This window comes from Strigops habroptila, chromosome 15 (genome assembly GCF_004027225.2).
Source record: "Strigops habroptila isolate Jane chromosome 15, bStrHab1.2.pri, whole genome shotgun sequence".
Classification (NCBI taxonomy): Eukaryota; Metazoa; Chordata; class Aves; order Psittaciformes; family Psittacidae; genus Strigops; species Strigops habroptila.
Genome location: NC_044291.2, coordinates 3413483 through 3431293, shown reverse-complemented (window position 1 = coordinate 3431293; position 17811 = coordinate 3413483). Strand labels below are relative to the sequence as shown.

Below are 17811 nucleotides of genomic sequence, written 5' to 3'. Positions count from 1 at the left end.
TCACACAGAGAAGCAGACTGATCAGCTGCAAATGGGACGATCTGAAAAAGCACTAATCCAATTACTTGCCAATGTTTGTTCTTTTTTAATGGGACTTTGGGGTTGGGATTTTTCTGCTGAAGAATTTTCTTCTCTTTCCTCTGCTCAGCTGGTAGAACGATGCCAGCTATGGGAGCAATGGGAATGGTGGCTGGGGCTTAGCAGAGGACAAGCCACTGCAGCCACCGAGGGGCTGAGACACCCCCCGGCCATGGCAATCCACTGCAGTCGGGGGGGTCTCAGCCCCTCGGTGGCTGCGGGCAGGGCTGGCAGACAGAGCATCATCCTGCCACGGGCTCTCCAAGCAGCTGGCATCAGCAACCAGGTCACCGTCTAGCCTGAGGGACCGACATCCCTGTGTCCAGAGCTGGGGCAGAGACATCTGTTCACTGCAGCTTTCCCTATGGACAACGGGGTGCCCAAAGCGCCCCGGGGAGGGGAATGCAGCCAAACAGGGGGAGCAGGAGCCCCCAGGCTCCGGGGAGCGGTGCTGGCACAGGCAGCTGCCAGGGGCACGTTACAGCATCTCCTGGTGGGCCAGGGCTCTGCACCCACTGCCAGGGCTTCAGCAAAGTGCTGGTTATTGTTATCTTTATATGCTCGTGCTCACCAAACACCAATCCCCACTGTGTACGACTGCTTGGTGTGACAGCATGGGCCATCCCGCCCGGCTCATCCTCACAGTGGGGATGGCACCAGGCAGGATGAGCAGTGCAGGATGAGCCTCCCCATGCCTGCACTGGCACACTGGGACACAAGATCGAGCTGAGTGGTGGTGGCATGCCCCTACCAGGACCCCTCTGCTTGGCGGCGGTGCTTGGGCATGGGCAGTGCCAGACACACAAAACTCCCTCCACGTTGCTCTTTGGCATTTTAGAGATAATAAATTCGCTAATCAGCAGTCACCCCCACATCCCCCCCCCCCCCAGTGTCCTCTGCAGTAAACGCTCCAATAATTAATTATAAACTACAATACTGATCAGGTTGCATGTCCTCCGTCTGCACTGACAATCATTAACCATAATATGAAATTTATAATGTTGAGATTGTGGAACCTGGTGAGATGAACCGCTCTGCTTTTTAATCAGTTTTTATGGGAGATATAATGCATTGATCGACAAAGACAAGATACAGCGCGTGTTCCTGTGTCTTATAGCTGCGCAGCTTATTAATTTAGATTTACAAAGAGTTGCTTGATCTGGAGGGGAGAGAAGTGGCAAAGATGTATTGCACAGGACAGACCCACGCAGGAACCCATGAGGGCTCTCTGGGCAGGAGGGTTTCCCAGGGCTGCTGCAGCCTCAGTTTACCCAGCTCTGGGCAGGGCTTCTCAAAGCTTGGCTGTGCTGCACATCCAGCACCCATCCATGGTTGATGCTGATGGACTCCAGTGGGTTTGTCCCAGTGCTGGTCTCATTGGCACAGCACTGGGCAGTCAGTGCCTGCCGGAATGTACATGCCTGTGCCTGCCCTCGCCAAACCCTTCCTTCCCCCCCCGAATGCATCTGCGACTGGGGGGCATCGCCTTCCCAACCAGTAGGGCCCAGTGCGGCCGGACAGCTGGTAACCATATTGGTGTGTCTTGGGCTGTCATATCGATTTGCACGCCATGCTCTTGCTCTGCATCCGGGGAGGCCCTTTTCAGGTCAGAGGCTGCATCCAGGACAGGAGGAAAATTCCCATTTCCCCCACCAGACTTTAACTGTGAAGTGTCCTGACTCAGCTCCTCCATCCCCAACAGCATCCCTGGCACATCCAGCCTGCATCACTCACCCTCCAGCCAGTGTCCATCCAGAGGGAGCTGTGGAGGAGCTGAAAGAGTCAATATCGAGTGGGGTTGTAGTTAGTGCCAGGCAGCACGGGAAAGGAGGGCTTGTCAAAAAGTGGGGGTTTCATTCTTGTAATGAAAAGTTTAACTAATAAAAGTAACTGAGAAGCTGTGGTACACTCAGGCTTCTGTTAGGCATTTGATTTAATAGTACATGATGTTTTGATTAAAAATTAGCTCTATATAATATCAATAGAGGCACCACATTAAAAGGATTAAGAATTGGCTGACTGACAGGTCTCAAAAAGTGGCTGTCAATGGGGAATCATCATCGGATGATGATGTTCAACATTTTCATCCGCGATCTGGAAGTAAATATGAAATCAGTGCTGATAAGATTTGGAATGACAAGGAATGAGTGGGAGGTGGGGAACGCTGGTGAGGGGGAGCTGCAGGGGCTACAGGGGGCTGAGATGGTGCCCTGCACAAACAGCCTCCAGACCTCACTGCCACAGCGAGCCAAGGGCAGCCGAGCCCTGCGAGGGGTGGGTGAATGCGGGGTGCTGGGGTCACCCTGGTCTTGGCACCCTGAGAGTGGTTGAGTCCTGCTGCTTTGGCTGGAGGGGTGCAGAGTGGGTGCAGGACAGAGCCACGGACACCCCTAAGCACAGGGAGGCCTGGCCAGGAGGGTGCTGGAACAGGAATTACTAACGCAGAGAAGGTGTGGGGGGATTGTCCCAGGGAAGGACCAGGGTTTGGCACTGGATATCTGATGAAAAACTGAAGGACCAAAGCGTATCTGGCTGAGCCCAGCCGGAAGCATCGCTCTGCCTGGAGCGACAGCACAGGGGCAATGGGCACCCAACCCCGGTCACTGCGTGTGGGTCAGTCCAAACCCCAGCTGCCTGTGCCACAGTGCTCAGTGGGTCCCTGTGGTCCCACGGGGGTGCAATAGCAGCGATGGGAGGGCAGGGCTCAGCCACCCACCCGCAGCCCCCACTCACCCTCCACAAGAGGTGACTGGTGCCTCTGCAAAGGTTTATGCATGAGCTGTGAGCACTCATAAGGCACAACACGTTGCACCTGACACCTCCCAAAATAGCTGGAGACGCTTCCAGCCTCCAGACCCCATCAGCCCCAGCTGGAGGTTCAGGTGCTGCGTTTATGAGGGTGATGTAGGAAAACCTGCAGCTCTGCTTCACATCAGAGCTGTGCTGGGAAGAGCAGCAGCCACCTCTGCTGGAGCTGCGGGCAGGAGGCCCTGCAGCACCACAGCATGAGGGTGACCTGCCAGCAAAAGGGCTCAGGCACCCACAGGACAGGCACAGCACAGCCCAGTGTCACCCAGGACCCCTCTTAGTCACTGTTTGTGCCCATCACCTGTGCAAACAGGATGAAGATGAGCTTTCAGGGAGATGGAGGCAGGAGGAGCTGTGGGGACACCTCTAAACTGCTCTGGCTCCAGAGCGATGGCTGGGGAGCAGCAGTGCTGTGGGGACCCGTGTGGCCGTGCTGCTCCCCACATGGGACAAGGCGCTGTGGCTGTTTGTCCTCTGCAGCCTTTAGCAGAGGTGGGGTTTTGAAAGGCAACTCTTGATTAGTGCAGGGAGTGTTCCTAACCCACATCGATTCCCAATTGTGAACGCTTTCAATTAGCGACTGCAGGCACTCAGCCTGCTGGATGTGTTCATTAGTGACATGGCCTTGCCGCTCGGTGACAAGCCGGATGACAAACCTGTCTGAGGGACACGCAAGGCTTTGGCTGTGGTACAGCGCTTGCATTAGCCCTGGAAGGGGGGCAGGAAGGTGAGGTGCCCCCATGTACCTGCAGTGGGGTGGGGATGCTCTCACACCACTGGGCACATGCACCCCACACAGAACTGTGGGGACAGCAGAGCCCAGCACCCACATCCCCAGCAAGGGTGATCGGGTGCCTGTGATGGTGCATGTTGGTGAAGAAGCCTGCCCTGTCCTGGGCTCAGCACATCCATCAGCGGGACAAGCATTAGCAGAGCCCCTGAGGCCACCACAAGTGCTGAGTCCTCTAAATCCCACGAAACAGATGGCCCTGCGCCACCTTGAGAGCAGACAGACACATCCCATCCCCATCCATGAGCAAAACCACAGGAGCTTTTGGTCCTCCTGTAGGGCAGCAGCTCAGGGGACACATTCCAGTATGGCCATGACACTGACTGCCTGAGCTGAGCCCCCATTGAAGAGTTTCCCTCCAGGCACCACTGCTCTCCCAGTGTAGCTCAGTGAGCTCCCAGCTCCGAGCACCCGCAGCAGCCCCAGTGAAGGCATCGCGCTTCCACAGGGCTCGACTGGTCCAATAAAAGATTATCAGCTAAATAAAACAAGAAGTGAGTGATGCCACTGTGCCCTGTTGGATTGAAATTGTGTGAGCAAAGTGGTTTTCTCGTGGAGATTTATTTCCTCTGCCGGCTGCAGGCAGCCAGCCCGGCGGAGAGAATGAGCCTCTTGCTCCGAGGCCACCGCTCCCTCCTGCAGTCAGCACTCAGCTGTTATTTCATTTTTGAGGGAATCGGAGCAATAAGGGGGTTACAAACAGATATTCACCCACTGCAAAGCACAGGAGCACGTGTGTGTGCGCTCACATGCTCACCAGTACATGAGCCTCACGCTCCAGCCCTGCTCCCCTGGGCCCTGCTCTCCCAACACACCAGCAGTGCCCAGCCAATGCCTCAGCCCCAAAATCCCACTCATCACCCGCGGCTGGAGCCAGGAGAGTGATCGAACACAAGCAGGGATGGATCCTGCCCCAGCCTGGACTCAGCATCATCTGTGACAGCCGGGGCTGTGCTGGCACCAGTCCCCACCACCTCCCACCAGCACCAGTGCCAGTGCAGGCAGTGCCACAGCAGGGCACTGGCTGGGGGCTCTGTGCCCCAAAACCTGGCCAGGGAGGGTGGGAGGCAGCAGGTACAAGAGGGCAGCAGAACTGATACTACTGGATGCACTGGCAGACAGCACCGCTCAGGATAAAGCAGAACCTGCTGTTGTATTTGCTGGCCCTGGGCAGCCACACCAAGCAGCAGCTCAGCCAGTGCTTTGCTTCACTCTGGACAGGCACTCACCGGTGACAGTCGGGCAGAGGGTGGCATGGCCGGTGTCTCCTCCACCCTGACAAGCTCAGCATCCTGCGGTGGGTGCTGTCACTCCCGGTTTTGGTGCTGAGCACCCACAGAGGCTGGTCAAAGAAGAGTCCCCAGTCTCAGGGAAGTCCCCGAATGAAGCCCCATCACAGCCCACAGGGACCTGCCATGACACCAACCACAGCACCTGAGGTTATCAAATCTCCCCAGCTGGGAGCAATCCTCCCATAAACAGAACAGCAGAAATGGATCCTCAAACTGCTCACCATCACCTCTCCTGCAGCGAGCTTCCATTTCAGACACCGTCCCCATACACTGACCAGGCACCGGTACCCGCTCCCACTGAGTCCCACTCACTGGAGAGCACACTGTTAGATCCCCAGCAATTGTAAGCAATGCGAAGTGCTCGAGTCAGCAGTCTTGCTGGATTTTGCTTTCAACATCTGCAGCCCAATAAATCTTTGTCTCCTTCAGGTGAACTGTGCTCTCTGCTCAGGCTCCAATTTACATCCCTCAGCACCATCACTGCAGCACCGCCAGCCCCGGAGGGGTCCTGCCACCAGCCTGGGTTGTGTTCCCATGGGGCTGTGGCTGCAGGGACAGCGAGGGACCCACCATCCTCCTGGGAGCCACGGGTAGCCCCAGCTCTGCCAGAACTGAGTGGCTGCACTGCAATGGGACCAAGACCCATTGGCACCATCCACTTTGTGCCAAACCCCTTCTACTCACCAGACCTTCAGTGGGCTTCTTTTTTCTTTTAATTGTTTTCAAAACAGATTTCATGTGGTCCCAAAATGAGACCACGACTGTAAATTAAAGTGTAATTAGCCTTTACGCTTTTATATTCATTAACTCTTCTCTGTTAATGATGCAGAGGCTGGAGCACAAACCCAGCATTATGAAACCACATCCAGGAAATAAAATAGTGATTTAGATAATGGCCAGAATGTATTGCTACTTACACATAATTAAACAAATGCTCAATTTACACTTGGAAACATGAATGAATGTTGATTAACCCCAGCCCAACGACTCTGCTGGCGATGTGGGTAAGTGGCTGTGCTGCCAGTGGGGCTGGCAGTGGTGGGCAGGCAGGGCAGGACAGACAGGACACTCGCTGCCTACACTGCACATGCTCGGCCCACGTGCTGCCCAACAGCACGTTCATCCCACTTGGAACCACAGCTCTGGTCCAGCTCTGCCTGCTGATGCCCAAAGCCACCCTTCCCCACAGCAGTGACACCCCACCCCTGCTGCCATCAGCACCGGGGCTCCTCACAGAGCGGGGCTGGAGCGGGTGCTGCACCGATGGCAGCAGGCCCAAGGTGGCATCACCTTTGCTCCCAGCAAAGGGAGGGAAGCACGGAGGGCCGCGGGGTCTGCCCATCGCTCCTGCGCAGGCTTTGTCTCCTGCCCTCCAAATGTGCCAGTTACTATGGAGACATCATCGCCTCTGTAGCGCAGGAGGAGCCTAACCAAGTCCACTTGTGCAGGGGAACGTTATTTTCTGCTGCAGATCTGGACAGGAGGAGCTCAGGCAGGGGGACAAGTGCCAAGCCCCCATCTCCATCTCTTCTCAGGGCAGCACAGCACTGCCTGGCCCCAGCTCTGGGCTCTGCACCCATCACCATGCTGTCCCAAAAGGGGCTCCCACGGTCCTTGTCCTACGGATCCAGACAGGATCCTTTAAGGAGCTGGTGGCTCTGGAGCCGGATCCAGTGCCGAGTGGGGTTCCCATGGCCGTGGGCTCCCAGTCATGACAAGGTGGGGGCTTTTACTGGCAGCGTGTGGCTGTCACAGCCCCAGCAATGTGTCTCCCCTCCCAGAGCAGAGCTCAGGTCATGCTGGTCATGGGGGACCCCTGCGCACACATTGCCTCTGCTCCCCTAATCCATCCCTGCCCCAACACCCCCCATGCCCTGCAGAGACAGACAGGATGGACAGGATGGTGCTGGAATGGTGTGTGACACCTCTGCTCCCTGGGACTCCCCCGTTCATGGATCGTTGACTCAACAGGCCATAATGGCTCCATCTATCGGGGTCAATACGGGTGCCTTTGACACATGATAGACAATAATTGCTCCTGCTTAGAGACTTTTTAGTTCATGGATCATTGACCTGATGGGCTGTAACAGCTCCGAAGGAGGCTGCACACCCCTTTGCTTAAATGCCCTCAGGAGCAAGTGGCCGTGTAAAACCACAGCAGGGCTACACAAAACATGCTCTCTCCAAAAACATGCTCCTCAGCACAGGTTACTACAGGCCCTGGGGCACTTGGAAGCCCTCCTGGTACCACGGCCACAGAGGAGATGCCGTGGCAGGAGGCACAGGAGCCCAGGAGGAAAGGCCAGCACAGCCCAGCATCCCTCAGTCGCTGGGGGAAAGAACCAGGGTGCATGGGGATGGGTTCACCTCCCAGGGTCTGCAGGCTGAAGCTCCCTTCTCCGACAGCAACTTCCAGGTATATGATTTAATGAAAGGCACAATAAGAAGTGAAACAATTAGAATTTCTGCCTCATTATCATGGTAATCTTATCAGTCGGATAATGAGGTATTAATGGAGATTTAATGTGCCTCTCATAACAGAATCCCTTGGAGAAAACACATAAGGAAATTGCTGTAAATCCACTTAATGATGGAAAGGTCCCCAAACACCATATTCCAGAGGATGAAAAATGCTGGATGCAAATGAGAGAGAATCAAGGTCAATAACACTGTGGGGACTGAGCTCACGGCAGCACTGTACATCCGCCCCGGTCCCACCGGCTCACCCACCGCCCCATTCAGGGTGGGACTGGGGCAGATGTGCGGTGTCCACCGAGATCCTACTGTCTTAAAGGTGTTGTGCAATAAGATGAGTAAAACTTCCTAATAAATGAGTAAAACAGCACTTTTGGGCTCTACCAACGCAGTAGACAGCACACAGGGAAGGGACATGGTCCTGGCGCCTGTCCCCATGTGAGCTACCTCAAACTGCTGTGACAGCAGGAAGCTATTTTTTCCCCTCAACCTACTAGGACAGGCAAGCTGTACAATTAAAATTGTACAATTAAAACCCCCCAAAAGCTCTGTGTTAACTGGATCTTGCTTCTCTTTTGCCACTGCCCACTCCCCGTGAGCTGTTGGTGCATGCAGGAAAGGTCTGAGGATACAATTCAGCAGCGATGGGGAATGGGAAACCCTGTGAAGTTAGCGGTAAGTTGTTCACACGTGGAATGCCATCTCCAGCACAACTGCTGGTTGCATTGGAACAAGGCGGAAACACGAAACCCAGGCGGTTAAACTGCTCTCCTTTTAATCAGTTTTTACAGAATAATACATTAATAATCACGTTAGAGACAAGATGGGGTTCCTGTATACAAGATTGTGCAAGCTCATTAATTTAGATTTATAAAGGCTTTACCAGTTTCAAAGAGGAGAGGCAGTACAAAGCTTTTAAATAGAGGTAAAGCACAATTAAAAGGTACAGAACACACACTACTAACTCAGCAGAGATTAATTCTCAAGTAGTACAGGCTCAACCAAGTCACCAGCTGTCACCCAAACAAGAGGATTCTTCTCCTCCTCCTTTCCTGCTGCTCCCACTCTCCCGGCCCCGCTGCCAGCCGGAGGCTGCACGCTCTGTACCCCAGCATGGCCACGCATGTTACGCTCATGCCAAGCACACCTTCACTGGCCTGAGGCACTGCTGCTGCACAGGCCAGCCTCCTGTGCCCCTGTTCTAGCTCCCCTTCCCCATGTGCACTCAGCATTAGCACAGCAGAGAGTTCCCAAACTTCTCTGAGAATTTGGCTCAACATAACACTCACGTTTTCGCGCGATACGAACCAACACTGTGTTCACCAGAAACTCACCGACAGGAAACAAGATCATGTTCGTGGCTTTTTTTTCCTGAAATTTATGGCAGTTACATTCAGCATTTGGTAGTATAAGGTCTTCAAAACAAAAAAGTTTTAAACTGAAATACCTAATAGGCCATACACGTTCCAATTCTCCTTCAAGGGGATTTAGAAAAGCTTTAGAGAAAAGTCTCCCTTAGGGTTAGGAGCTAAAAGGAATCTCCTAGGGAAGAAAAAGCCCAGCCCTTTCCTTTCCCTCCTCTACCCAAGAAAGGAAAACACCACCTCTCTAATATTAACAGGCATTGCCGAGCCATTGGTTAATTTGGCAGCTCCTCCAGACATGCCAATGACCAGCGCTGAAGTCAATGACTGAGTCTTGACTGCAACCTGCTACTGAGGATCCCTCCCCTTTCCCCACAATATTCCATTCATCCTTCAGTGGCTGGAGTAGTTTAATTAACAGAAAGCACCAAGTTTACAGCAACAGATACTTGGCTGGCACCTCTTGGCAGCAGTGCTGTTACTTTTGGTCCTTTATGCACTGTTTTTTCACCTTTACTATTGCACACCAAAACCTAACAACATCACTTCCTAGACATGTAATTTGTCATTTTAAAATAAAATGTTATGGGACACCAGGGGAAAACAGTAAGAGGACATTACAGGAAGGTTTTTAATTCTTCAGAAAGTCTAATTCTCTAACTACACCTACCAAGACTCTATAAAGGACTTTCAGAGTAGGTTGGAAAAAAGAAGCAAAGGACCATCTTGCTATGAAGACTCTCAGCTCATCTGGGGCTCATTGAAACACTCACTGGTTTTAAAATAACTAAATAATAATAATAATAATAGTAATAATAATAATAAAGACTCCAGTTCTACGCAGAAAAACAAAGTGACAAAACCTGTGAAGGAAATGGTTCTTGCCCCTTCCATAAAGGAGAGCAAATCTGAAGGATCTGATGGTGCTGGTCAAATCCTGCTTACCAGGTCTGCAAACAGAAGCAAAGTGCAGGGTAATCACCAACTGAAGTGTCTTTGTGCCTCCTTTAGGGACTGTACAAATACTCTCCTCAACTAAAACCCAAGCTGCAGGACTAAAAGCACTTTCAAACATGGGTCTTAACATCTCAGATATTCAAGTAATAATTAAATATTACAGGACACTTCGATATAAATAAATTTATATTGCTTTTAGATATGATCTGGCCATATCTTCAAGGGCATATTTGTGCTTCGCTGCTGAGTATTATTGGTCAGGGCTGTGCTTGCAATATCAAGTTATGTGTTCAGCACCAAAACCTCATCAAGGCTAAAGAACTGGAATATTGCAGTGCTACACAGACTGAGTTACCACAGTAAGGCAGATCAGAAGAATTTTGTTTCTACTGAGTATTGCTCCTCCACACAATCAAGTCTCTCATAGAGGAGAAAGACTATAAATAAAAGAAAAAGGTTACCATCCCACCCTCTCACCTGTGATTAGTTTGGCAAAAACGTTGCTATACTGAGTTACATACTAGAGTCCTAGAAAGTAAGTTTCTTTAATTATGCCTCGACGAGTAGCACAGCCAAATCAAGCACTTGATACTTGACATAAATTGCTCTAATTTCAATTAACCAAATTCTTTTCCCAAGTACTAGTTGGTTACAGGTTGTCCTCATCAAAATGCACACACAAATAAAATAAAAATCCTATTTTGAAAAGAATGAGAGAAAGATTTTGTTTTCTTCAGAACTCACAGACACCAAGCCTTAACACATCCCTCTGTCAGAAGTGCAATGAACACTCTGGAAAGAGCAAGAAATAATACTGACATGGAAACGTTAAACGCTCGCTGTCCTTTTTCACTGTAATTCCAGCTAAAAAAGAACAGCGAGTGCTTATGTACAGGTAACAACCACTGGCCATCACTCAGACCATTTCACTCAGGAGAAATCCATATGGTGTTGTGCATAAAAACTTCTTTAAATTGGTAATTGTCAGTTTAAGGGAAAAAGTGGGGTGAGAAATCTATAAAACACCCTGAACTGATGTCATGATATGTTTCATAAAGAACAGTGTTATATTTTAAAATATTTCATATGAACAGTAAAACTTGCACTGCTGCATAGCAGACAACACGAAGAACATTTAGTAAAAACATTCACTGAAACCCCTGGCATATGTATTTAATGTCACTAATCAAAATATATATTACAGTCCAAGGTTCTGTTAAGGATCTCTGTTTGGGGTTTGTACAGTATACACAATATCTCAGAAAAAATATTACAGTAAGGTATTTTATTTCTCCTTTTTTATATTAGACTTATCTATTGTAACTTACAGTTCCTCTCCTCTATATATCCAAACCTTTGTAACACCCTAATGCCCTAGCCAAAAAGTGTTCAGCTATCTAATAAGCCCCATCTACTATAAATTCCAGTTTTAGAAATTTCAGTAATCTTAATTACATTTTAATAAATAGTTCAGTTTGCCCTTTTTTAATCTTAGCCTTTCGAGGAAGTCCTTTCGTTACCAAAACACAGTATGTCACAACCTGTTAGAGGTCAGAGAGGCTCTTGCTTGTTTATTCAAAGGATAACGAATCCAAAGATAATTGCAATGCATTAAATATAGTTATATAATATTTACACTGTCCTCTCAGATTTTAAATTTTGGTGAAATATAATTGATAACTAATGTCAGCTACTACAAACTTTCAGTGTGGCTGGTGTTTTATTAATAAAAGGTGTATTAAGCTAGAAAGTATACTAAGTGGTTGCCCTGATTCTTCTTGTTTTTCTATTAGAAATTAAATGAAGTGAACTATTCACGTGAGTAAGAATTCAGGAAGAAGGGTGGTGTGAAAAGCATGAAGAATTTTCTGCATGTTTTGAGATTCCAAAATACCTGAAAACTGTGGTCCCTTTTGCAGTGCCAGTATCTATAGGGGAGAAAAACGCAACCAAAAGAGAAGAGGGAACATCTGTTAAATTAATTTGATTAGTAAAGGTGTGTTTTAAAATGCCTCAATTCTGTACAGTATTATACAAGGAAAGTCTCTTCTTCAGCTTTTGCAGCTGTTGTACATTCTTATAGACTCTTCTTCTGCTAACAGTCTGCCCATACGTGTGCTGCTTGAGTTATTTGCGATCATCAATAGTTTTAATGAATTCAACTGCTGCTGTGAACTGCATCCACCAGTACGACTCTTCTCCAGATAAACAGTTGGCATAGAAACTACTAATGTACTGAACAGTGGACAGCAAGCAAGGTGGGTTTGCCTGAGGGTTAAAGAAGAGAAAGATACTCACAGCTTGTTTGCAAAGCTAAACATAAAATGTTACAAGACACAGAATAGAAATACAATCCTATTTGTGCAGTGATTCTCACATATTCCTAATGCATGATTATGAAGCGTATCTGTAGGGTAGGGACTGTTTATCCAGTCCACCCCATTTCACACACTCAGAAGGCATCAGACTTGATGAACAGAGTGTTTTTCCTACAAGGAAAAATGACTAGCAGGCCCAGAGAAAGAAGGGTAACACTGGCAGGATCTATAAAAGCCACCAAGGATTTCAACATGTGGAAAAGCCTATTGTTTTAGTATCTTATACATGGTAGAACATTCTTCAAACACTCATGTTAAAAAAGGCCAGCAACACAATGCAAGTCACTCCTAGTGTGGATCTTGGTCCTGAAAGAGGACAGCATTAAGTAGGCACAGATGATGGATGCTGGTGGACACAAAAAACCCCCAACTTACTCCACATGCAACATCTGCACCCAATTTCCTTGGTTCCAAATGCAGTTTGCTTGTATCCAAAAACCATAACTGTGACTGCATTTGTAACATTTCTATTTAAACCTACTGAACTGGACCTGGGTTTGAGTCTAGCATGCTCCCAGTTACCCAAACACATTATTTTTCTTCCTAAAATTTGCTTTTTTATTACAAGAATTACCTGGGATTTATGATCTTTGCAAAAGACCTCACCTTTATGAGAACAAAGACCAGAACAGGAACAAAATCATCTGCCCCAGGTACTGAATCTTCATTTGCCAGACTAAGCAGGTTCATGATGGTTGAACACATACGCAGGATACACTGTACTTTGTCTCGGGGGGTTTTGTAAGCGCTTATTGTGCGGATTTCAGACTGTGCAGATGGCCACGGTGCCTCCCGGAGATATACCTAGGAAAAAAACCCAACATGCTGCCAGTTCTTGTTTGTCCAAGCTATTACCGTGCACCACAGAGGGTCTGAAGTACCAGAGAATAGCAGGCAGGAGCAAGACTCCTGAGAAATGGGAAGCTTTAAGGCGAGATGGTTCCATTACACTCACAATGAAGGTGGTTTCCTGCTGTGTTACAATAAGAAACTACAAGGAGACAGCACTCTATGTGCAACTAATATAATTAGCCTGTGCTTCCTTGTGACTTCTCCAGTGCACTGTTTCAAATGAAGGTAGAGCTGTATGTCTCAGTCTTCCACAACAGCAGCTTTATGAACACTCACTGTTTTGAGTCATGCAGTTCAAGTGCTGAACTGAGAAGTAGGACAGCTGCAAACATCCAGCCTCTGACAGACTTCTTAAGCCTATCAACCTGCTTTTACTTACCCTATTAGCCATGAGAAAAGTGAAAGCACTGGGCAAATTCTGCAAGGTTCCATTAATTTTGGCTAGCTCAGAAAGTTAACTTGACAGCTGTAAACCACAGCTATGGCATATGAATTACATCGGAAGTATAAAGGATTCAAATCTTGTCTTTTGAAGTAAATTATCAGAAAGTTACTGCATCTTAGTGCAGTGTAGTATTAGTTCTTAAATCTTACTGTCAGAACAGAGGTGGCAAAATCAGAAAAAAATTAATTTGGAAGGATCAGCCAGCGGAAGATACCAAAGTATGGGTACAGCATGTTTTTCCTGCCAGATATTTCAGCTGTCACAGACAGAAAAACAATACTTCTAAGAGTAAAGCAAAACAACCCTCTCCCCATCCCAAACACAACCAAAACCAAGCATCCCAGCACACATACAAAAGTGAAAGGAAGCAGTTGGTACCTCAGGTATCTGAAGTGCTTTGTGGTTTGCAGTCACTACTTTAGATAACCTCTGTATGTGCTCATGAAGGACCCTGAAAACAAACACAAAAAGCAAAGAGTGAAACGTAAGCAGCAGCTAGCCAGCAGTCCCCTGAGGTTTCCAAAGAGTTTTAAGTTTCATACTATAACAGAGATCTTGAGGAATGCACATAACCATGATGGTCCTGCAGCTAATGGGCACTAGGTCAACATGAGATGCAGAGGATTTTACCATCCAAGCCAAGAGGGCATTCAGTGTACATTCTAAACCACAAAACCCCCAAATGCATGGAAAATACTGTACCAAAACAGAAGATGGAAGGAGTTCTGATGCAGATTTTCATCATGCTCTCAGCATACACACTTGCAGATCTGAAAGTCTGTATCCTAAGTCATTACATTTACAATTACATTCTAGCAGTGTGTTGCCAGCACAAACTTTTGCACATGGTGCTAAAGCAGTTCCTTGTTCTTTTACAAAACGTTCTGAAAGAAAACATCAACTTGTACAGCATGGCTGACTTTGTCAAGTCTGTCACACAAAGACTGCAGAGCTTCCATCTGCCCCAACTGCAAAAGAGAAACCAGGTACTTCAAATTACATTAACTTACTGGTCACGCAAAATATCTCCATCCTGATTAGGGTAGAATGCAAGTTTGAAAATACGATTCATCACGCTGCGTTCTATAGCTAATTGTGCATCCTGAAGCTGTTCTTCACTGGCATTCTGCCATATGGCATCCTGAGCCATAGCCCCATACAAGAACTGGAGAAAATCTTCAACTTGGGCTGTTTTATCATCTGCTGCTGTGAGTTTCTGGAAATCTGATATAAAGTAGAAAGAGAGAGAACATTCTGTTAAAAAAAATCCCATTATTTCTGATAGGTTTCTCTGGAAAGAAGAGCCTAGAATGTACCCCAGACTTCTTGCCAGGCAGCAATGAGGCTCTGTTTTACCCACACCCCAGTAAGGGAAATACAAGCAGGAACACTTGGAATAAATGGAGGAATTAAAGGAAAAGCATATAGAACACATTTAGCAAAGCATATGGTCAAAATACCCTACTTGATATTGTGTTAATCACTTCCTCTGCAGTACCAGTTCTTATGCCTTCTTTCCAGCCACCCACAGAGATAACACCCAGAACAATCACTACAACAGTGCCTTGGTAGCAACAAGCACATGCAAAGTTGTCAGATGCTGAGGGGGAAGATACCAAGAAAACCCATGGGTACCATTTCCTACCCCTACCTTTATTAAGTATACCTAGTTGCAACATTCATGTTTATCTACAAAATACAGAATAGGGAATGCAGTCAAGTTAATGCAGCATGACCAAATGGGATGGTCCATTCTGGCTCCTAACTGGCCATTCATTGGCTTCATATTTATAGCACTCTGCACCAGAAGACAACTGCGACTCATATCTGCCAGCAGCCTAAACACCACAGTTGCCAATTTCTCTTTTAGATCATCCAGAAATAGCTGTCTCCTTTTTAGCCAATGAAAGGGCTTTAACTCCTTCCTGGGTCACTGAATCTTATTACTAGAACTTTAATCCCACTCTATGTAAATTTTCCTATTAATTCCAGCCTATTCAGGCACATTTCGTATGCAGCACTACATGCTCCAGGAGCAAGAACTGCTTCCAAATTTCTTACGTACTCCATTAAGTCACATATGTGCATAGAGATCATAGAAACTGATTTAAATTACCCTGTTTTGAGAGAGTTGTCTTCCTGGTGACACTATCCCCCATGATCTGATATTTTTGAACCTTTGATTCATACTACTAGTGTTCTCCATATCTTCTAAGAGGCAACCACAGGTTCTTTACTAAGAACTGAATGCTGTAACTTAATTTATCGTTTATCAGTAGGTCTAAACTAATTAATAGTATTTATGTTTCTTCCATGGGGCAGAAAATATGATTTAGCATAACTTTTTACACCAAATGAGGTCAGATTACCTTCATTCTCTTACGCTGTGAAAAATGCAGCCACTTACCATGGCTTAGCTGCCACAGCATGCTGTTAACTCACAGTAATCTGTCTATTTGAGCTGTTAATTCACCAGCTCAAACGAAAGCTGTTGTAGGAATCTGCTCCTCAGATCAGAAGTTGTATTTTAAAACATTAACCCGAGCCAGCATCTAAATATGGAGTAAAGGAATATAAACACTCCACTGTCTGCAGTAAATCTTACCTTGAATAAACTCCCTTATTTTCTTTTCTTTGCTTTCTAGCAGCAGCCTTACACATACTGTAGTGAAGTATCTGTTGGCCACTTCTTTATCTCGCAGAACTCTTTGCAACAGCCTTTCCAAGTGCGCTTGTGTCGTTTGCAGCCCTTGGCGACATCGAGTTAAATAAGCGATGTACGGAGCTCTTTTCCTAAAATAGAGAGTTCTCTACATCAGATTCATAATAAAGATAGAGGCTAATAGCTTTACACACTGTTGAGTTGTAGCGTAAGAGGAAGCTTCAACCTATTGTTTTTATAACAAAGGTAATGCTTGAATTAGGAAGTTCCATCTTACAGAGATTTCTTGGGCTGAATTCACTGCCCTTGCAGCACTCCGGAATGCTAGACTACAGCAACTTCCAAACAGCACCTATTGTGTGCTAGAACTGAACATTACCCACAGAATGATTTAACCCCAGTTTATTACTATATGAACTGACTTAAAGCCCAAGAGTTTTTAAGCCCTTTGCAGATAGGTGAGGCAACTTCATCGTTTTGTGGGAAGGCAGACATGTAATAACCTGATTTGGTGAAGTACAATTTAAACCACAAGGGATCTTCCCAATCTGCTAGTGAATAAATACATGCATTTGGAAACCTATTAATAATAACATAATGAACAAACTACCTATAGTCCTCTGCAATAGACGCCAGCAGCTTTCGACAGGTCCTGTTATCAAAGCGGCTTACACATCGCATTGTCTCCTGCAGCTGGGCCATCAAGTTCTTATCTTGGAGGTTAATAGCTTCAGCTAGCTGAACTTTCAAGAAGCACACAATTTCATTATCTAATAAAGAACAACAGAAAATTATTAAGGAAAAGAAATGTAGGCATGATGAAAATACATCTAATATGGGAAACATGTAAGTTTAAAATGAAGCATCTCTACATTAGGCAATAAATGTTATTTTAAGAACAATTTAATAAGTATTTTTGAATTTCCCAGATATCAAGGGGTAAGTTTTCATATCTCTGTCTTATTTCGTACTTAGAACCATTCTGAAATGTGAAGAGGACCAGATAAAGTGACAAATTCACCTGCCTGCAAATAAACGTAGAATGAATGGAGGGATGAAACAAAAGACACATACTATGTCAACGTAAAGACTCAGTAAATCAATCAATCTACTCTATTAGTATTTGGGAGGCAAAAGGCAGCCTATGCCTTCTGTATCTATGGCAAACAGAAGTTACCATAAATGGTGCAGTACAGATGCCATTAGATGGGGGAAAGAAGAGACACATACAGTACAAAATCTCTGTATGTATGAAGAACATTTACCTTCAGGGTCTGTGTGGTCTGGCAGACCGTTCCTTGTTGAATGTGTCAGCATCGGGAAGGCAACAGAATCTGCTGAACAAAGAGCCAATCTCAATTTCTTCTTTGCATCCCTTAAAGAGGAAAAATATTTTCTTAACAAAGCTGCTGCAAGGTCTGCTTCTTCAATAAGCAGTCTTTACTTTTTTGTTTGTTTGTTTCTGTTTCTTACACACTGCCTAAATGTTATTTATCATAATTTTAATACACTAGTGTTGCCAAGACTTAAGAATATCAGTCCTTTTGATACAGCACCTAGACCAGTTTCAGAGGAATTTTCCTAAACACTGAACTGCTCTATTGTCTCAGGTTAGAATACACCCCCTTCACTAGTGGAAATACGACATGCCATGAGATGCTATGACATGAGATGCTTAAAGCTAAAAAGCATGTGAAGGTTTACAATTGA

General features: G+C 46.7%; 1 protein-coding gene across 9 annotated transcripts in view; it reads right to left on the bottom strand.

Annotated features, from left to right (window-relative positions):
- Positions 1-8201: 8201 nt before the first annotated feature.
- Positions 8202-17811, bottom strand: part of GAPVD1 (GTPase activating protein and VPS9 domains 1) — a 31006-nt gene continuing 21396 nt past the window's right edge. For all 9 annotated transcript variants that reach the window (XM_030507355.1, XM_030507361.1, XM_030507360.1 and 6 more), the window contains 7 exons: positions 17367-17476; positions 16712-16871; positions 16045-16232; positions 14450-14663; positions 13818-13890; positions 12749-12946; positions 8202-12032 (listed from right to left, as the gene is read on the bottom strand). In XM_030507355.1, coding sequence (XP_030363215.1) covers positions 11892-12032; positions 12749-12946; positions 13818-13890; positions 14450-14663; positions 16045-16232; positions 16712-16871; positions 17367-17476 — 1084 coding nt within the window. In that variant the 3' untranslated portion in view covers positions 8202-11891. The remainder of the gene's footprint in view (positions 12033-12748; positions 12947-13817; positions 13891-14449; positions 14664-16044; positions 16233-16711; positions 16872-17366; positions 17477-17811) is intronic.